General features: G+C 41.4%; 1 protein-coding gene and 1 non-coding gene across 4 annotated transcripts; one reads left to right on the top strand and one right to left on the bottom strand.

Annotated features, from left to right (window-relative positions):
- Positions 1–3,924: 3,924 nt before the first annotated feature.
- On the bottom strand, positions 3,925–18,175 carry ZNF549 (zinc finger protein 549). 3 transcript variants are annotated; one of them, XM_012473123.3, is made up of 3 exons: positions 16,368–18,175; positions 9,250–9,376; positions 3,925–7,344 (listed from the first exon to the last, which is right to left on the bottom strand). In XM_012473123.3, exons 1-3 carry the CDS (start codon positions 16,524–16,526, stop codon positions 5,612–5,614), a joined length of 2,019 nt encoding a protein of 672 aa, XP_012328546.2. In that variant the 5' UTR covers positions 16,527–18,175; the 3' UTR covers positions 3,925–5,611. The 3 variants fall into 3 exon arrangements, with proteins under 3 accessions (XP_012328546.2, XP_064223456.1, XP_064223457.1); XM_064367386.1 differs by lacking the exon at positions 16,368–18,175 and adding an exon at positions 13,053–16,331 and having other exon boundaries at positions 9,250–12,626; XM_064367387.1 differs by lacking the exon at positions 16,368–18,175 and adding an exon at positions 12,521–16,326 and having other exon boundaries at positions 3,925–9,376.
- On the top strand, positions 12,119–12,225 carry LOC135270938 (U6 spliceosomal RNA). Its single transcript, XR_010339091.1, has one exon. It is a non-coding gene; the product is annotated as a U6 spliceosomal RNA (small nuclear RNA).
- Positions 18,176–18,587: the final 412 nt, after the last annotated feature.

The following is an 18,587-nucleotide window of genomic DNA, read 5'->3' as shown; positions in this document are numbered from 1 at the left end:
TAAATAGTCCACTAGCCAGACTAATAAAAAAGAAGAGAGAAGAATCCAATAGATGCAATAAAAAATGATAAAGGGGGCTGGACGCAGTTGCTCACACCTGTAATCCCAGCACTCTGGGAGGCTGAGATGGGTGGCTCACGAGGTCATGAGTTAAAGACCAGCCTGGCCAAGATGGTGCAAGTCCATCTCTTAAAAAAAAAAGAATGGGGATATCACCACCAATCCCACAGAAATACAAACTACCATTGGAGATTACAACGAACACCTCTATGCACATAAACCAGTAAATCTAGAAGAAATGGATAAATTCCTGGACACTTACATCCTCCTAAGACTAAACCAAGAAGAAGCTGAATCCCTGAATAGACCAGTAACAAGGTCTGAAGTTGAAGCAGCAATTAATAGCCTACCAACCAAAAAAAGTCCAGGATCACATAGGTTCACAGCCAAATTCTACCAGACGTACAAAGAGGAGCTGGTTCCATTCCTTCTGAAACTATTTCAAACAATACAAAAAGAGGGAATCCTCCCTAACTCATTTTATGAGACCAACATCATCCTGATACCAAAACCCGGTAGAGACACAACTAAAGAAGAAAATTTCAGACCAATGTCCACGATGAACATTGATGTGAAAATCCGCAAATACTGGCAAAACCGAATCCAGCAGCACATCAAAAAGCTTAACCATCATGATCAAGTCAGCTTCATCCCTGGGATGCAAGGCTGGTTCAACATATACAAATCTATAAATGTAATCCATTACATAAGCAGAACCAAAGAAAAACCACATGATTATATCAACAGATGAAGGCCTTCCACAAAACTCAACAGCCCTTTATGCTAAAAACTCTCAATAAACTAGGTATCAATGTAACGTATCTCAAAATAATAAGAGCTATTTATGACAAACCCACAGCTAATATCACACTGAATGGGCAAAAACTGGAAGCATTCCCTTTGAAAACTGGCAGCAGACAATGATGCCCTCTCTTACCACTCCTATTCAACATTGTATTGGAAGTTCTGGCCAGGGCAGTCAGATATGAAAAAGAAATAAAGGGTATTCAATTAGGAAAAGAGGAAGTCAAATTGTCACTATTTGCAGATGACAGGATTGTATATTTAGAAGACCGCACTGTCTCAGCCCAAAATCTCCTTAAGCTGATAAGCAATTTCAGCAAAGTCTCAGGATACAAAATCAATGTGCAAATATCACAAGCATTCCTATACACCAATAACAGACAAACAGAGAGCCAAATCATGAGTGAACTCCCATTCACAATTGCTACAAAAGATAATAAAATACCTAAGAATACAACTAACAAGGGATGTGAAAGACCTCTTCAAGGAGAACTACAAACCACTGCTCAAGGAAATATAGAGGATAAAAATAGATGGAAAAACATTCCATGCTCATGGTTAGGTAGAATGAATATCGTGAAAATGGCCATACTGCCCAAAGTAATTTATAGATTCACTGCTATCCCCATCAAGCTACCATTGACTTTCCTCACAGAATTGGAAATAACCACCTTAAACTTCATGTGGAACCACAAAGAGCCCGCATAGCCAAGGCAATCCTAAGCAAAAAAAAGAAAAAAAAAAGCTGGAGGCATCACACTACCTGACTTCAAACTATACTACAAGGCTACAGTAATGAAAACAGCTTAGTACTGGTACCAAACAGAGATACAGACCAGTAGAATAGAACAGAGGCCTCAGATACAATGCTACAAATCTACAACCATCTTTGACAAACTTGACAAAAACAAGCAATGGGGAAAGGATTCCCTATTTAAGAAATGGTGTTGGGAAAACTGGCTAGCCATATGCAGAAAGCTGAAACTGGACCCCTTCCTTATACTTTATACAAAAATTAACACCAGTTGGATTAAAGATTTAAACATAAGACCTAACACTGTAAAAACCCTAGAAGACATAGGCAATACCATTCAGTACATATGCATGGGCAAGGACTTCATGACTAAAACATCAAAAGCAATGGCAACAAAAGCCAAAATAGACAAATGGAATCTAACTTAAGATCTTCTGTAAAGCAAAAGAAATTATCATTAGAGTGAAACGGCAACCAACAGAATGGGAAAAAATGTTTGCAATCTACCTATCTGACAAAGGGCTAATATAAGAATAAAACAACCCCATCAAAAAGTGGTCAAAGGATATAAAGACATTTTTCAAAAGAAGACATTTATGCAGCCAACAAACATATGGGAAAAAAACTCACCATCACTGGTCATTAGAGAAATGCAAATCAAAACCACATTGAGATACCATCTCACTCCAGTTAGAATGGCGATCATTAAAAAATCAGGAGACAACACATACTGGAAAGGACATGGAGAAACTTTTACAGTTAGTGGGAGTATAAATTAGTTCGAGCATTGTGGAAGAAAGTGTGGCGATTCCTCAAGGATCTAGAAATAGAAATACCATTTGACCCAACAATCCCATTACTGGGTATATATCCAAAGGATTATAAATTGTTGTATTATAAAGACACATGCACACGCATGTTTATTGCGGCACTGTTCACAATAGCAAAGATTTGGAACCAACTAGAATGTCCATCAATGATAGACTGGATTAAAAAAAAAATGTGGCACATATACACCAGGGAGTACTATGCAGCCATCAAAAAGGACGAGTTCATGTCCTTTGCAGGGACATGGGTGAAGCTGGAAACCATTATTCTCAGCAAACTGACACAAGAACAGAAAACCAAACACCACATGTTCTCACTCATGTGGGAGTTAAACAATGAGAACACATGGACACAGGAAGGGGAACATCACACATCGGTGCCTGTTGAGGGGTGGGGGGCTAGGGGAGGGATAGAAGTGGGTGGGGTGATTGGGGAGAGATAGCATTAGGAGAAATACCTAATGTAGATGACAGGGTGACGGATGCAGCAAACAATCATGGCACACGCATACCTATGTAACAAACATGCACGTTCTGCACATATACCCCAGAATTTAAAGTATAATAAATAAATTAAATTTTAAAAATTTAATAAGGCCTAAATCAGAGGCTAGATATGTCATCTTTAGGAATTAGAACACTCAATGTCCTTCTTTAGATCCATAGGTAAAGTGCAATGCCAATAAAAATCCTAGTTTTTTAATTACTTTCTGTATAAATTGACAAGTGGATTTATAATTGGTATTAAAATGCATAGGAAGAAGAACGGTCAAAACAACTTTGAAAAAGAGGTTGTAGTAGTACATGGCCATGATTTCAAGACTTTATAAAAACACATCACTAAACACTTCAAAGTACTGGCAAAAATACAAACACATAAATTTAACAGAGTAGAAAGTACAGAAGGAAATATACACAAATGATTAGCTGATATTGAATAAAGGTACAAAATCAGCTCATTGAAGAATAATCTTAAATCAATGTTGCTGCAGCAAATGGGCATCCTCCATATTTTAAAAATAACAGAAAAATTAAGTAAATATGATCATAGACACAAACAAAACACCTAAACTGTAAAAGTTTCAGAAGGGAACATAAAAAAATATTGTGTTTTTAAATTAGGAATACTTTTGTTTTTTTGAGACAGAGTCTCACTCTTTTTGCTCAGGCTGGAACGATCTCGACTCACTGCAACCTCCGCCTCCTTGGTTCAAACAATTCTCCCACCTGAGCCTCCTGAGTAGCTGGGATTACATGTGCCCATCACCACGCCTGGCTAATTTTTGTATTTTTAGTAGAGACAAGCTTTTGCCATGTTGGCCAGGCTGGTCTCAAACTCCTGACCTCAGGTGATCCCACCCACTTCAGCCTCCCAAAGTGCTGGGACTGCAGGTATGAGCCACCACACCTGGCCAAGGAATGCATTTTTAAATAGCACCGAAATAACAATCAGTAAAAGAACACACAGACAAATTAGACTTCACCAATATTGAGAACATTTTATTTGGAAGACCGAAATAAGGTGAATGAAAAGGCATAAAATAGAATATATACACACATATTTCTAAGACAAGACACTTACTGAGATTACATTAATATCAAAACCCATTATTAGCCAATAAGCCACACAAACAGAATTTTTTTTTTAGTTTCTAGTTTTAAGTCTGTTTACTATTTTTTTTTTTACAAACAGAATTCTTAAAAAGATAGGTTTTGTGTATGAAAACTGTACTTCAATGTTGTAAGATAAATTGTTCCACACAAAAATATGCATCTACTTCTCCTTTTGGAAAACCAGACTATACGGTAACACAAGATTTACTTATTATTAAGGATTCATCGCCTCACAAGTTAGGAAGGACAGCCTTCTCAGCAGCAGCAACAAATGGGAAGGAATGAAGATAATTCCTAACTGGCACAACAGATCTGGTTGAATCACAAAAACCACATATCTGGAAGGCAAGGTCTACGTTCATTCAAATCCTGCTTTCCCGCTTGTGCAGCAATCATCTCAAAAACAGTACAGAAGTTATAGGAGTCCACAAAACCTTTACATGACTTATTCTGACGATGACTGTTGCCAAAGGTGAAACAAAGATCTGAGGTCCTGAGAATCTCTATACACCACCAAACCACGAAGCCATATTAACACAGATATTTCTGGATGTACTTTTGGATGGAACATGTTTACTCTTCTTGGCTACAATCTTTTCCACTCTCTATCACACCTACCTGTCTGGGCCAATTATTGTTCTCACCTGGCCCCGGTAGGTCTTAGAACCAGTGACCTGCCTACCAATTCTGTCCTTCAGTGCTCATGGCTACAATGAAGGATCTGGGAAATAAGATGCCATGAACAATGCTAGGACATATGGAGCATCACTGCAAATAAACAATTCATGCAGATCCCAGCACTTGAGTTTGTCACAAATGCCTCTTCTCAGGGAGACCTCTGGACCTAAAAATAAATTTGGCATCAACACCATGATTAGGACCACAAAGCTCTGTGGTCTTTCCTCGGAGACCTTTGAAACCAATAAAAATTAAGACAAACAGGATTAAGAACTATTTTCTGATCTCATACTATGTCCTTGGGAGCACAGAAAATTGGAGCTGTTCACCCTTCATACTGGCAGAACACATACATCAGCACAGGTGAGATAGTCCATTTCCCTCCTCAGTAATGTGTAGGAGGGAATATCCTACCTACCATGGCCATCACATTAAAAAAAAAAAAAAACCAATGAAGAAGGTGTAAACCTCCATGGGCTACAAAAATCCAGATCACTCTTCTTGGTCAAAGCTGGGTTTTGTCTATGCCTTGATCAGTTCAGCAAGATGGAAGAGGACCCTCAATAAGCTTTTATTATTCATTATTCCCTTCAGAATTGGATGAGCAAAAATGTCTGCATTCCTTGGGCACATGTGAGTGACTGATGAAAACTATGAGGATATGCCACATGGTAGTAATGTCTGTTGTAACACTGGGTAGATTAGAAAGTACAAGTAATCTCCAGAAAGCTTCCCAAGTACTTGGACCTTGTAGTGAATCTTTCAAGTATTGATATGCAGATGTATGAGGTTCAATTTCTATCTGTTGGATCCCTTGAAAAATCGGCTCTCTGGTGTGTTATGGTGAGTAAGATAATGGCACGTCCCAACACTGCTAGGGCTCTTCTCTTGTATGAACTTTCTGGTGCCTGACAAGGGAGTATCTTTTGTTGAAGGCTTTCCCACATTTACCACACTCATATGGCTTTTCTCCAGTGTGGATTCGCTGATGCTCAACAAGTTTGTTTTTATAGATAAAGGCCTTCTCACATGCAGTGCAGTTATAAGGCCTCTCTCCACTATGAACTTTCTGGTGTTGAATGAGGCTGGTGCGATGTCTAAAGCATTTCCCACATTCACTGCACTCACAGGGCTTTTCTCCAGTGTGAACTTTCTGGTGCTCAAGAAGTCTTTTTTGATGGCTGAAGACTTTTCCACATTCATAGCACTCATAAAGTTGTTCTCTAATATGGATTCTTTGGTGCTGAAGAAGTTTAACCTCAAGGTAGAAGCCTTTTCCACATTCACTACATTCATAAGGCCTTTCTCTAGTGTGGATTTTGTGGTGCTTAAGAAGTGTTTGTTTGGAAATGAAGGCTTTCCCACATTCACTGCATTCATAAGCCCTTTCTCCAGTGTGAATTCTCTGGTGTCGCATGTAGTCAGATGAGCGGATAAACGATTTCCCGCATATGATGCACACATAAGGCTTTTCTCCAGTATGAATTCTCTGGTGCTCAAGAAGTCTTTTTTTGTGAATGAAGGCTTTTCCACATTCTTTGCACTCATAAGGCCTTTCTCCCGTGTGGATTCTCTGGTGATCAAGAAGTGACTGTTTGTATATGAAAGATTTCCCACATTCACTGCATTGATAAGCCCTTTCCCCAGTGTGAACTCTCTGGTGTCGAATGCGGTCATAGGAATGAATAAAAGATTTCCCACATTCAATACATACATAAGGCCTCTCTCCGGTGTGGATCCTCTGCTGGTGCCCAACAAATGTTTGTTTGTGGCGGAATGATTTCCCACATACACTGCACACATAAGGCTTTTCTCCATTATGGGTTCTCTGGTGTTCCACAAGTGAGTATTTGGAGCTCAAGGATTTCCCACATTCGATGCATACATAAGACCTTTCTCTAGTGTGAATTCTCTGCTGGTGCCCAACGAGTGTTTGTTTATGGAGGAATGATTTCCCACATATATTGCACACGTAAGGCTTTTCTGCATTATGGGTTCTCTGGTGTTCAACAAATGAGTGTTTAGAGTTCAAGGATTTCCCGTATTCCCTGTGTTTATAAGCTTTTTCTCCAGTGTGGACTCTCTGATGATCAGTAACATGAACCTTCTCAGTGAAAACTTGCTCACATTTGCTCCATTGGTAATGTCTTTGTTGAAAGGTCTCCCTGCTTCTATGTGCATACTCTTCTCTGCTGTGGGTGGTCTGGTGCTGGAGAAGGCCCAGGATGGTTGGGAAATCCTTCTCAACATCTTTGCATGGGAAAAGATTGTCTGGCAGAGGAATTTTGCAGCTATTCAGAAGCAAGGCACTGCTCTGCTCCTTTCTGATGTGTTTCTCTCCACTGTGCTGGTTTCGGTGCTGTTGCAGGTTAGAACCAAAAGAAAACCATTTCCCACTGGCTGCAGAAGTATAAGGTTTCTGCCAGGGAAGTGTTCCCTGGTGCTCAGTGAGGTACAAAATGTCTTTCATGACCAGGATACACATCTCACAGGAATGAGCATTTGGGATGGAAGAACTTGGCTTTGGAGTCCTGGCCTGTGACACTCCTTCTACAGAAACAATCTGCTCAGAAGGGGCCTCCTCAGCCCCTATTCCATGCAAACAACCTAAAAGCATAAAAATGCAAGTGAAGTGTATGCAGACTTTGGTGGAAGGGAAGAGCCCCATTACAAATACCTGTGGAACACAGGGAGGGATGAGTCCTTTTTTTTTTTTTTTTTTTTTTTTTTTTTTTTAAGAGAGAGGGTCTTGCTCTGTCACCCAGGCTGGAATGCAGTTGCAATCATAGCTCACTGCAGCCTTGACCTTCCAAGCTCCAGTGACACTCCCATCTCAGCCACCTGAATAGCTCAGACTACAGGCGCACACCACCATGCCCAACTAATTTTTTTTTTTTTAGAATTTTTTGTGGCGATGAGGGTCTCACTATGTTGTCCAGGCTAGTCTCAAATTCCTGGGCTAAAGTGATGCTCCCACCTCAGCTTCCCCAAGTGCTAGGACTATAGGCATGAGCCATTGCACTCAGCCCATGTGTTTGTTTTCAGCAAGGGAGCTGGAGTCAGGTCAAGGAAGACAATACTTGCAGTACTAGGCCTCTTAAGGTTACCATGCGGAGGAAGACCATAACCAGAGAGAACAAACAATAGGGTGCTGTGGTGGAAAGAGAGGCAGGGGGCATCTACAACTCACTTCTCTGTCAATGGTTTTCAACAGGACATTGTCTCATGGAGACAGGGGAGACCTGCATAGAATGTGTCACCCCAGGAAAGTGCAATCACAACTCAATAGCTGATGTTTGAGAACTGAAATAGACAGTCTCTGATTTACAATGGTTGAACTTATGATTTTTCCACTTTATGATGGTATAAAAGTGATATGCATTCAGTAGAAACCATACTTTGAATTTTGAACTTCTCCCAGGCTAGTGATACACAGTGTGTCTACTCTTGTGACGCAGTGGTAGCAAGCTACAGCTCCCAGTAAGCCATGCAGTCACAAGGCTAAACAACTGATACTCTACTGTACTGCTAAGCTAGGATGGCTAGTAAGTTGTGTGTATTAAACGCATTTCTGACTTACAATATTCTCAACTTACAATGGGTTTATCAGGATATAACCCCATCATGAGCTGACGAACATCTGCATATGCACAGCTCATAATATTAAATTTATTAAGTATAGGCTAATGTTGGAGAACATTATAAAATAGGAACAGGAGAGATGTGGAGAACAGAGGTAGGGGACAATCACAGTAGAAATGCCAAGTAGGCAAAATGTCAAGTAGGCAGAGAAGAGAGAAAAATGAGGTATGCCCATGAACCCTGGCACTAAAATAGGGAACACAGGACATTTGCCTGGTATGATTTGAGTTCAGCCCTGAAATCATGCCCTCCCACTGCTCCTACTCACAGGTCCCAAACCTTGTTAACCCCCCTTGCTGTGGTTGAAGACTTCACTACCCTTTGAGAAACACAGGCTTCTCTCCTGTCCCTGGCTTAAGTCAGGAGACTATCTGGGTCCTGGAAGGTAGAAGTCTCAAGAGAAAAATAGGGAGGTGAGTCAACAACACTGGCCCAGAGTGCACCATTGGGAGAGTGTCTTGCTGTCATAGTCTAGAAATCCCTACAAATAGCAACCATGTAAGTATCTATAATTCCTGAGACAGGCAGGTCCAGAGACAAGTCTACTAAAGGCAGGGGGAGAACCTGTAACACAGGTCCGCCACGGAACTGAACAGTTACCTTACCAAGGAATGGCAAAACCAAGTGGTATTGGTTGGGCAGGTTACAAGAGTCTGAACCCAAACTCTTAACTAAAAGGCTTCAGGACAGATGTTGCGGCTGCACAAAGCCCAGGCCCGGCAACCACAGCACCTATGTCATCCACAGGTCAAGAATCCAAGCAAAGAAGCAGGGCCCATGTCCAACTCTGGAAAAGACAAGGAAACTCCTGGAAAAAGGGGCAGAGCAGAGTCCAACAGAGGTCAATGGTGTGGTTTTAAGAGATCTTACCCACTGAGGTCATAAGCGAAAAGTTCTCCAGCATCACGTCATGATACAGGCACCTCTGAGCTTCATCAAGGAGGCCCCACTCCTCCTGGGAGAAGTACACAGCAATATCCTCAAAGGTCACATGGCCCTGCATGATGGGGGCAGGTGAGATCATGAGCAGACTCAATCCCCAGGAACCCCAGTAAATCTCCCTCCTCCCTAGTTCTCCAACTCAGAGGAGATACCAGGTCCTTATGGTATCTCCCACTGGGCTCTCGGTCTGACATAATGGAATCTCACTCATGTTCCTGCTAGTTCATCTCCCTGGAGACCCAGATATACTGAAACCTGTGCTTACTCTGTTGGCTTAAAGTGTCAGTACAAGGATCCTGAGTACACCCATACTCCCTCCCCATTTGAATACCACTCACAGGAACAAAGCTCGCTCACATCTCCAGACCATGACTGCTACACCCTAAACTCCACTGCCCTCAGCATCCATGACACAGTACTTCACTGGCTTCTCCACATGCCACTCTGCTCAAGGGACCCAGGCAGCACTTGCTAAATGCAACAAGGATCCAGCACCACCACACATCTTTGTTAGACCCAATTCAGAGGCAGTCTCAGGACTGTTACGAAGTCTTCTCCATCTGGCCTGGCTCTTTGTTCCAATTTCAGTCACTCAGAACTCGTGTGAGTTCAGTTGCCGAAGCCCACTTCTGTCTGTGTTGCCTGTGCTGTCCCCAAACGTCACATCTTTCCTCTCTCCACCTATATACTTAGTCAAAGCCTGGCCCCACTACATGCTGAATGACTCTCCCAGTCAATCTCATTTGCCTTTAACCTAATCTGTCACCCTGTCTGAAATACTCAGGCCCCAGCAAGAGTTACCAACAAAAGTCTGAGCCAGCAGAGGGAGAAAAAGCACCAGGCCTGACCTTGGTGTCATTTGACCTCCAGTACTGCTTTGCCTCTGAATGAATCTCTTAACCATTGCCCATTTAAAGACTGTGCCAACAGCTAGACACCCTTTTCATCCTACCCCCACACCCCCATGGTTACTACTCTTCTTCATTTGTCTTAGCGATGGTTCCCACTCTACCTAGGTGACCAAGCGAGACCCAGTCATTACAGAGTACTCTTTACATCCTTCCTCGCTGTAGGCACTGCCACTATGACCTAAAGAGTGCTCCTCTTAAATCTGCAATGGTCCACATGCCAGCCACTGGCTGACGGATAGCTTTCACTTGGATCCCTTCCCTGAATTCCATGTCTGTCTCTTGCTCTGCACCTGACATCACCACTAAGGGTTCCCAACAGGAGAGTCCATATTGTGAAGGCCTAACTCCTGGACTTTGGTTTCCTATTCTGCATGTAAGGAGCTTGCAAGTGGCCACTCCATCACAATAGCAAGTAAAGAGTTAAACAGACGGAAAATGGACAGCTCTTCTAGGATCCACAGGAAAGATCAGGACACACCACTGCCCACAAGATTGGAGAGAAAAACAAGGGAAAACAGGAGAATCAAGGCTTACAGGAGCAGAAACTCATGAAAGGAAATCATCATGCAAACCCTCGCCAGGTTAGGGAAACCCAATCTATAATGCATAAATTGCTGGACAATTCTGTGAGCTGAAAATTCAAGAGGCACTCGGTGATAGCCCGCACAATCTTGCAATATTTACCTCCAGAGTCTTAAACAAGTTCTCATGGTAAATACTGGCGAAAAAAATCCCCTTGTGCTTCCAGCAGAGGAGAAAATGAATCATTTTATAAAACATGCCATAGCAATATGTTCCTCTAAACAAAGCCTGTCCTCAGGAGACAACAGTTAACCAGAGCTTAACCTGCAGAGGTATTATCAGAGCTGAGTCTTATCCAGGGATAGACTAGGGAAATAACCAACTACAGCCCATTCTAGTAATCCTCTTCCACATAATGGGAGAGAAAAAGCAAAACAAAACAAAATTTAGAGACACGTGAATTTCATTAAGAGAACAGGCTCACTAAAACACTGAGACCTACCTGCAGGACTTAAAATGCTTCCCCTGCCCACTGGCACACCTCACCACCACATTATTAAAGGCCTATTTACAGCAATTCCTTTTTCTGAGGTCATCATGTCTAGCTATCAAGAAAACATCAGAAGCACTTTGGGAGGCCGAGGCAGGTGGATCACCTGAGGTCAGGAGTTCGAGACCAGCCTGGCCAACGTGGTGAGACCTCGTCTCTACTAAAAATGCAAAAATTAGCTGGGTGTGGTGGTGGATGCCTGTAATCCCAGCTACTTGGGAGGTTGAGGCTGGAGAATTGCTTGAATTTGAGAGGTGGAGATTGCAGTCCAACATCGCGCCACTGCACTGTAGCCTGGGTGACAAGAGCAAAACTCCATCTCAAAAAAAAAAAAAAAGGTGGGGGGAGAAAAGAAAACATCACAAGGCACACCAAAGGTAAAAGAACACAATTGGAGGAAAGGGAGCAAGTATCAGAACAATACGTGGCACAGAAACGAAATTATGCAACCAGCAATTTAAAACAACTACAAACATGACACTCTAATGGACAAAGCAGATGGCATGCGAATAAGCAGAGCTGGAAATCCTCAGAAAGAACCAATGAGAAATGCTCGGCTTCAAACATAATGTAAAAGAAATGAAGAGAGCCTCTGATGGGCTTAGTAGCTTGGGCAAGGCTGAGAAAAGAATCTATAAGAATGAGGCTACATCACTAGACCTCCAAAATTGGCAAGTGAAGTGCACAAAGACTTAAAAAATATATACACAAAAGAATATCAAATGACTATGGGACAACTACAAAACATGCAACATACATATACTGGGACTACAAGAAGGAAAAAAATAAAAATAAACACAAGAATTACACTTAGGTGCTCATTTTGGCAGCACATATACTAAAATTGGAACGATACAGAGAAGATTAGCATGGCCCCTGCGCAAGGATGACACGCAAATTCGTGAAGCGTTCCATATTTAAAAAAAAAAAAAGAAAAGAATTACACTTAGAATTTCCCCAAATTCATTTCAGTCACCAAACCTGACAGATCCAGGAAGCTCAGAGATCACCAAGTAGGACAAATCCACCCCCAAAACCTACTCCTAGACATATAGTCAAACTACAGAATATTAAGGATTAAAAAAAAATTCTGATAAAAGCTAGAAAACCACTTTACTTATAGAAGAACAAAGAAAAGAATTACATCCTACTCTTCCTCAGAAACCATGCAAAACAAGAAAACAGTGAAGTACAAAGTGTTGAGAAAAACCCTTACCAACCCAGAAGGGTGTGCTCTGTGAAATGATCCTCCCGAAGTAAAGGAGAAGTAAAGACTTTCTCAGACAAACACAAATTTAAAACCTGTAGCCAGTAGACCTGCCCTGAAAGAAATGTTAAAAAAAATTCTTCAGAGAGAGGGAAATGAAACAAAGGCCAGAAACTTGGACCTGCGTAAAGAAAGGAAGAGTACTACAAATTAAAAAAAAAAGTGAAGGTAAAATAAAAATTGTTCTTATTCTTAGTAAGTCTAACAGATGAATTTGTTAAAAAAAAAGGATAGCAACAATGTATTCAATTGTGTGTGTGTGCGCACGTGCGTGCATGCACACTCATGCATAAATAAATGATAGCAACAATGTATTCAATTGTGTGTGTGCGCACGTGCGTGCAGGCACACTCATGCATAAATGATAGCAACAATGTATTCAATTGTGTGTGTGCGCGCGCACGTGCGTGCATGCACACTCATGCATAAATAAATGATGGCAACAATATAAGGGACAAGAGGGATAGGCACGCTGGCTCACCCTTGAAATCCCAACACATTGGTGAGGCCAAGGCACAAGGATTATTTGAGGGGAGGAGTTCAAGACCAGCCTGGGTAACAAAGTGAGGCCCTTTCTCTATAAAATTAGCTGGGTATGGTAGCACATGCCTGTGGTCCCAGCTACTGGTGAGACCCAGGCAGGAGGATCGCTTGATCCCAGGAGATTGAGGCTGCCATGAGCTGTGTTCATGCCACTGCACTCCAGCCTGGGTGACAGGAGGAGAGCCTGTCTCAAAAACAAAACAAACAAAAACAAGGGACGGGAGAGTGGAATTAAGATTATCTATCTTGTTATAAAACACTCAAAGTACCTGTGAAATGTTATAGTGCTATTTGAATAATATGGACTTAGACTAGTTGCAAAAGTATATTGCAGCCGGGCATGGTGGTACACACCTGTAATCCCAACACTTTGGGAGGCTAAGGCAGGCAGATCACTTGAGGCCAGGAGTTCGAGACCAGCCTGGCCAACGTGGCGAAACCCTGATCGCTACAAAAAAATACAAAAATTAGCTGGGTGTGGTGGCTCATGCCTGTAGTCCCAGCTACCTGGGGAGGCTAAGCTGGGCAGATCCCTTGAGTCCTAAAGGAGGAGGTTGTAGAGAGCTGAGATTGCGCCACTGCACTCCAGCCTGGACACCAAAGCCAGACCCTGTATCAAAAACAAAACCCAAAAGACAAAACAAAACAGTAAGGGCAACAAATAGTTAACAGTAACAAATACGGTGCAAGCTACTCCACCCACATCAACAACTACATCAACAATCACTTTGAATGTCAACAGTCTAAGTGTACCAATATTAAAACAGATGGTCACAGTGGATCAATAAACAAGGCCTAACTATATGTTGTCTAAAAATAAATCACCTTAAATATAAAGACACATATCGGTCAGAAGTAAATGGATGGTGCCTTAGTCTGTTCTGTGTTGCTATAAAGGAATAACTGAAGCTGAATAATTTATAAAGAAAAAATGTGTATTTGCTTCACAGCTCTGCAAGCTCAGAAGCATGGTACTAATATCTGCTTCTGATGAGGACTTCAGGAAGCTTCCACTCATGTCAGAACATGAAGTGGGGGTTGGCAAAACGTGGCATAAGCATGACAGAGCAGGGGAAGCGCCAGGCCCTTTTAAACAATCAGAGCGCATAGGAACTAACAGAGGAGGAAATCACTCATTACTCTGATGACAGCATCCAGCTGTTCATGAAGAAACTGCCCTTATGACCCAAACACCTCTTACCAGGCCCCTCAATACTGGGTATCAGATTTCAACATGAGATTTGAAGAGCATATTCAAATTGTAACAGATGGAGAAAAACATACCATGGTAATATGGTAATAAAAAAAAAAAACGAGACGCCTTATTAATTTTAGAGCAAACTTTACAGCAAGAAAAGTTACCAGAGATAAAGAAGATTACATAATGATAAAGGGGTCAGTTTCCAAAAAGATGTAAGAATCCTTAACACACACATGCCTGACCACAGAGCATCAAACTATATGAGGCAAAAACTGATAGATCTTTAAGGAGAAACAGATCAATCCACCATCATAATTGAAGTATTCCACGCTCTTCTGTTACTGACAGATCCAGTAGGCAGAAAACCAATAAACACAGCTGAATTCAACAACACCATCAACCAACTGGACATAACATCTTTAGATTATTTTGTCCAACAAGAACAGAATACACACTATTCTCAAACTCACACGGAATATTCAACAAGACAGACCACACTCTGGGCCTGTTTTATAAATATTTAAAACTTTCTATTTTCCTGATGCTTCAACATCCCCAACACATTATGAGCAACCCACCCTGGTGACCAGGTACCTAGTGTGCTAAGCCTGGTCCCTGTCACAACCTCCCCTTCTTTTTCTCCCTTGACTGTGACTGAATGATATTCAAACACACTAGGAAAAGCACCTGCCCACAGGTCCTTGTGCTCCCTCTTGGCTCCCTGCCTGCTTGATTGAGTCTGCTGCTTAAGAGCTCCTCCCATATGGCTTCATGCATGGCTTGCTGTGCCACCCTCTATGAGAATCTACGAATATAATAAATCCTTTAATTCCATATGCCTCTCAGTTTAATTTCCATGGCAGTGTTGGAATGATCCTAGAGACCCACGAAGGGCACCTACTCCCCCATTTATAATACACATTCATAAAACACATCCTAATAAATTTAACAGAAATAATACAATGTTTGCTCTGTGATCATAACAGAATTAAACTAGAAAATAGTCACAGAAAGATAGCTGGGAAATCCCAAAATACTTGGGAGATTAAACAAGACAACACATGGAGCAAACAAGAAATACTCAAGATAAATTTAAAACTATTTTGAACTAAATGACAATGAAAACACAACTTACAATGTGTGAGATGCAGTGGAAGCGGTGCTTAGAATACAATTTATAGCACTGAATATCTATACAGTCGTCCCCGCTCTCATCCATGATTTTGTTTTCCACAGTTTCAGTTACCAGTGGTCAACTGTGGTCTGAAAATATTACACGCATAATTCCAGAAATAAATAACTCATAAGTTATAAATTACGTGCTTTTCTGAGTAGTGTGATAAAATCCTACACTGTCCCACGGTGTTACGCCCAAGATATGAATCGTCCCTTTGTCCAGTAGGTCCACGCTGAATACAGTACCTGCCTGTTAGTCACTAAGTGGCCATCTTGGTTACCGTATCAACTGCCTCATTACCACAGTGCTTGTGTTAAGTAACCCTGATTTTACTTAGTAATATCCCCAAAGCACAAGAGCAATACTGCCAGCAATTCAGATGTGTAAAAGACAACCTGTAAAGCACTTCCTTTAAGTGAAAAGGTGAGAGTCCTTGATTTAACAAGAAAAATAGAAATTGTACTCTGAGTTTGCTAAGATGTACAAAAAGGACAAACCATGTATCTGTGAGATTCTGAAGAAGGAAAAAGAAACTCATGTTAGTTCTGCTGTCACAGCTCAAACTGCCAAAGTTTTGGCCACAGTGCACAGAGCCTTGCAATTCCTATATATGCCCATATGATTCTCATCTCTAAGCATTTGGACATACTGGCTCCTATGCCCAGGAACCTTTCATCACTTCGTTCTATTGGATGCAGACATGGGAACATCTCTGTAGAACTTCTGACCCTGATTAATCATCCTGGGTCTGAGGTGACCCAAGGGACCCAAAACCAAGGAAAAAGAGTCTCAGGATATCAGTGTCACCTGTATCTGTGGGCCAGAACCATGGCTTTAGGGAACAGGGCCAGTGAAGACCTGGGACTTCTACTTACCTGTGATGGTTTCACAAACTCTTCTGTTGCCACAGGAATCTGCAGGAAGAGGGAGGCTATGAAATAAAGGTGTTCAAGGTGGCATTTACAAAGGGTAAGTTGCTCTTGCCAACTGTGTGACACTGGACAAAGATCTGACCTCTCTGAGGTTGCCTCCATCTGTAAAATGGGAACACGTCGTGGTGGCTACCTTGTAGTGCTATTGTAGGCATCAAACTCATTCGTACCTGTCCAATGCTAAGACCGGGCTAGTACTGACCACAGCATTGAGACTTCTGTAAACAGTTTTGAAAATTTTGGTGTTTCTTACTTGCCATTTAGGTCTTTATGTGAATGTGATATGTTATCAAATTCTTAGAGGCTTCAGTGATTCTTTGACAATAAATATGTAGTGTCTTTTCCAGCACCATTCTCTGATTCTGATACCAACTAGGTGTCCTGCAATTCAATCCTATTCTAATACTAACTACCTGGAGTTGCTTCTAAACCAACAGGTTTTAAAGGCTCAGTCATACACAACTGTCCTTGCTTCATATGCCCATTGCAAGCCAACATCCAGACCAATAAACATAGCTGAATTCAACAACAGCATCCATGTCCAGACCAATAAACATAGCTGAATTCAACAACACCATCAATCAAGTGGACAAAACCAACATCTTTAGATTATTTTTTCCAAAAAGAACAGAACATACACTGTCACCAAGATCACACAGAATAGTCAACAATGTCCAAACCAATAAACATAGCTGAATTCAACATCATCAATCAACTGGACATAATCAACATCTTTATTTTTTCCAACAAGAACAGAATACACACTGTTCCCAAGCTCACACAGAATATTCAACAAGAAAGATTACAAGTCTTTATGTGAATGGGATATGTTATCAAATCATCAGAGGCTTCTGTGATTCTTTGACAATAAATATGTAGTGTCTTTTCCAACACAATTCTCTGATTCTGATACCAACTAGGTGTCCTACAATTCAATCCTATTCTAACAATACCTGGAGTTGCATCTAAACCAACAGGTTTAAAGGCTCAGTCATACACAACTGTCTTCACTACATATGCCAACTGCAAGCCAATCTGGGGGCTGCCATGACCTTATTCAATAATTTGCTAGAACCACTTACAGAACTCAGGAAAATACTTATGTTTACCAGTTTATGATAATACATGTAACTCTGGGACAGCCAAATGGAAGAGATGCATATGGCAAGGTACTGGGAGGGGGGTAAGGCAGGATACTTCCATGCTCTCTTATGTCACTCTCCCAGCATTTCCAAGTGTTCACAACCTTGAAGCTTCCTGAACTCATTGTTCAAGATTTTATATAACCTAATCTCCAAACCTCTGCTTCCCTCCCTGGAGGCCGAGCTGGGGCTTAAAGTTGAAATCCTGTAATCACTTGATTTGTCTCGTGACCAACTCCACTCAGGCTATCTGGAGACTCCACCCTGTCTGCTCACCCTAAGCCATCTCAAAACTCAAGTATAGTAGCCTTCCCTTATCAGCTGTTCTGTTATTTGCAGTTTCAGTTACCTGCATTCAACTTCAGTGTGAAAATTATAAGTATTAAATTTCAACTTCAGTCTGAAAATAGTAATGTTAAAATTTTAATATTAAGTATTAAAATATTAAATTTCCAGAAATAAACAATTCATGTTTTAAATAGTGCACCATTCTAAGTGGTGTGAGGAAGTATTACGTTATGGAGTTTGTTTAGTACTTTCTTCTTGAGATGAAGAAGGGTAAATAGTATATTTAGAGATACCACATTCACATAACTTTTTTAATAATCTTTTTTTTTTTTTTTTTTTTTTTTTTGAGACGGAGTTTCGCTCTTGTTACGCAGGCTGGAGTGCAATGGCGCGATCTCGGCTCACCGCAACCTCCGCCTCCCGGGTTCAGGCAATTCTCCTGCCTCAGCCTCCTGAGTAGCTGGGATTACAGGCACGCGCCACCATGCCCAGCTAATTTTTTGTATTTTTAGTAGAGACCGTAGAGACGGGGTTTCACCATGTTGACCAGGATGGTCTCGATCTCTTGACCTTGTGATCCACCCGCCTCGGCCTCCCAAAGTGCTGGGATTACAGGCTTGAGCCACCGCGCCCGGCCTATTTTTTTGTTTTTTAATTGTCTCAACTGCAGTAACATAACTTTTATTAACTTTAATTAAAGTGTAATTGTTCTATATTTTTTGCAGTTATTATT

The sequence above is a fragment of the Aotus nancymaae genome, unplaced genomic scaffold (genome assembly GCF_030222135.1).
Source record: "Aotus nancymaae isolate 86718 unplaced genomic scaffold, 86718_ANA_hifiasm-v0.15.2.pri h1tg000069l, whole genome shotgun sequence".
NCBI classification, from domain to species: Eukaryota; Metazoa; Chordata; class Mammalia; order Primates; family Aotidae; genus Aotus; species Aotus nancymaae.
Note: the sequence above shows the minus strand (reverse complement) of the source record. Positions and strands in the feature narration are given on the sequence as shown.

What these genes read in the sequence shown, in the direction of transcription:
- ZNF549 (XM_012473123.3), bottom strand. Translation starts at nt 16,526, where the DNA reads ATGGAGGCAACCTCAGAGAGGTCAGATCTTTGTCCAGTGTCACACAGT. An exon ending in AGTTTGTGAAACCATCACAG is followed by an intron (nt 9,377 to 16,367) that starts GTAAGTAGAAGT and finishes CCCATCATGCAG; the next exon opens with GGCCATGTGACCTTTGAGGA. An exon ending in TTCGCTTATGACCTCAGTGG is followed by an intron (nt 7,345 to 9,249) that starts GTAAGATCTCTT and finishes TTATGCTTTTAG; the next exon opens with GTTGTTTGCATGGAATAGGG.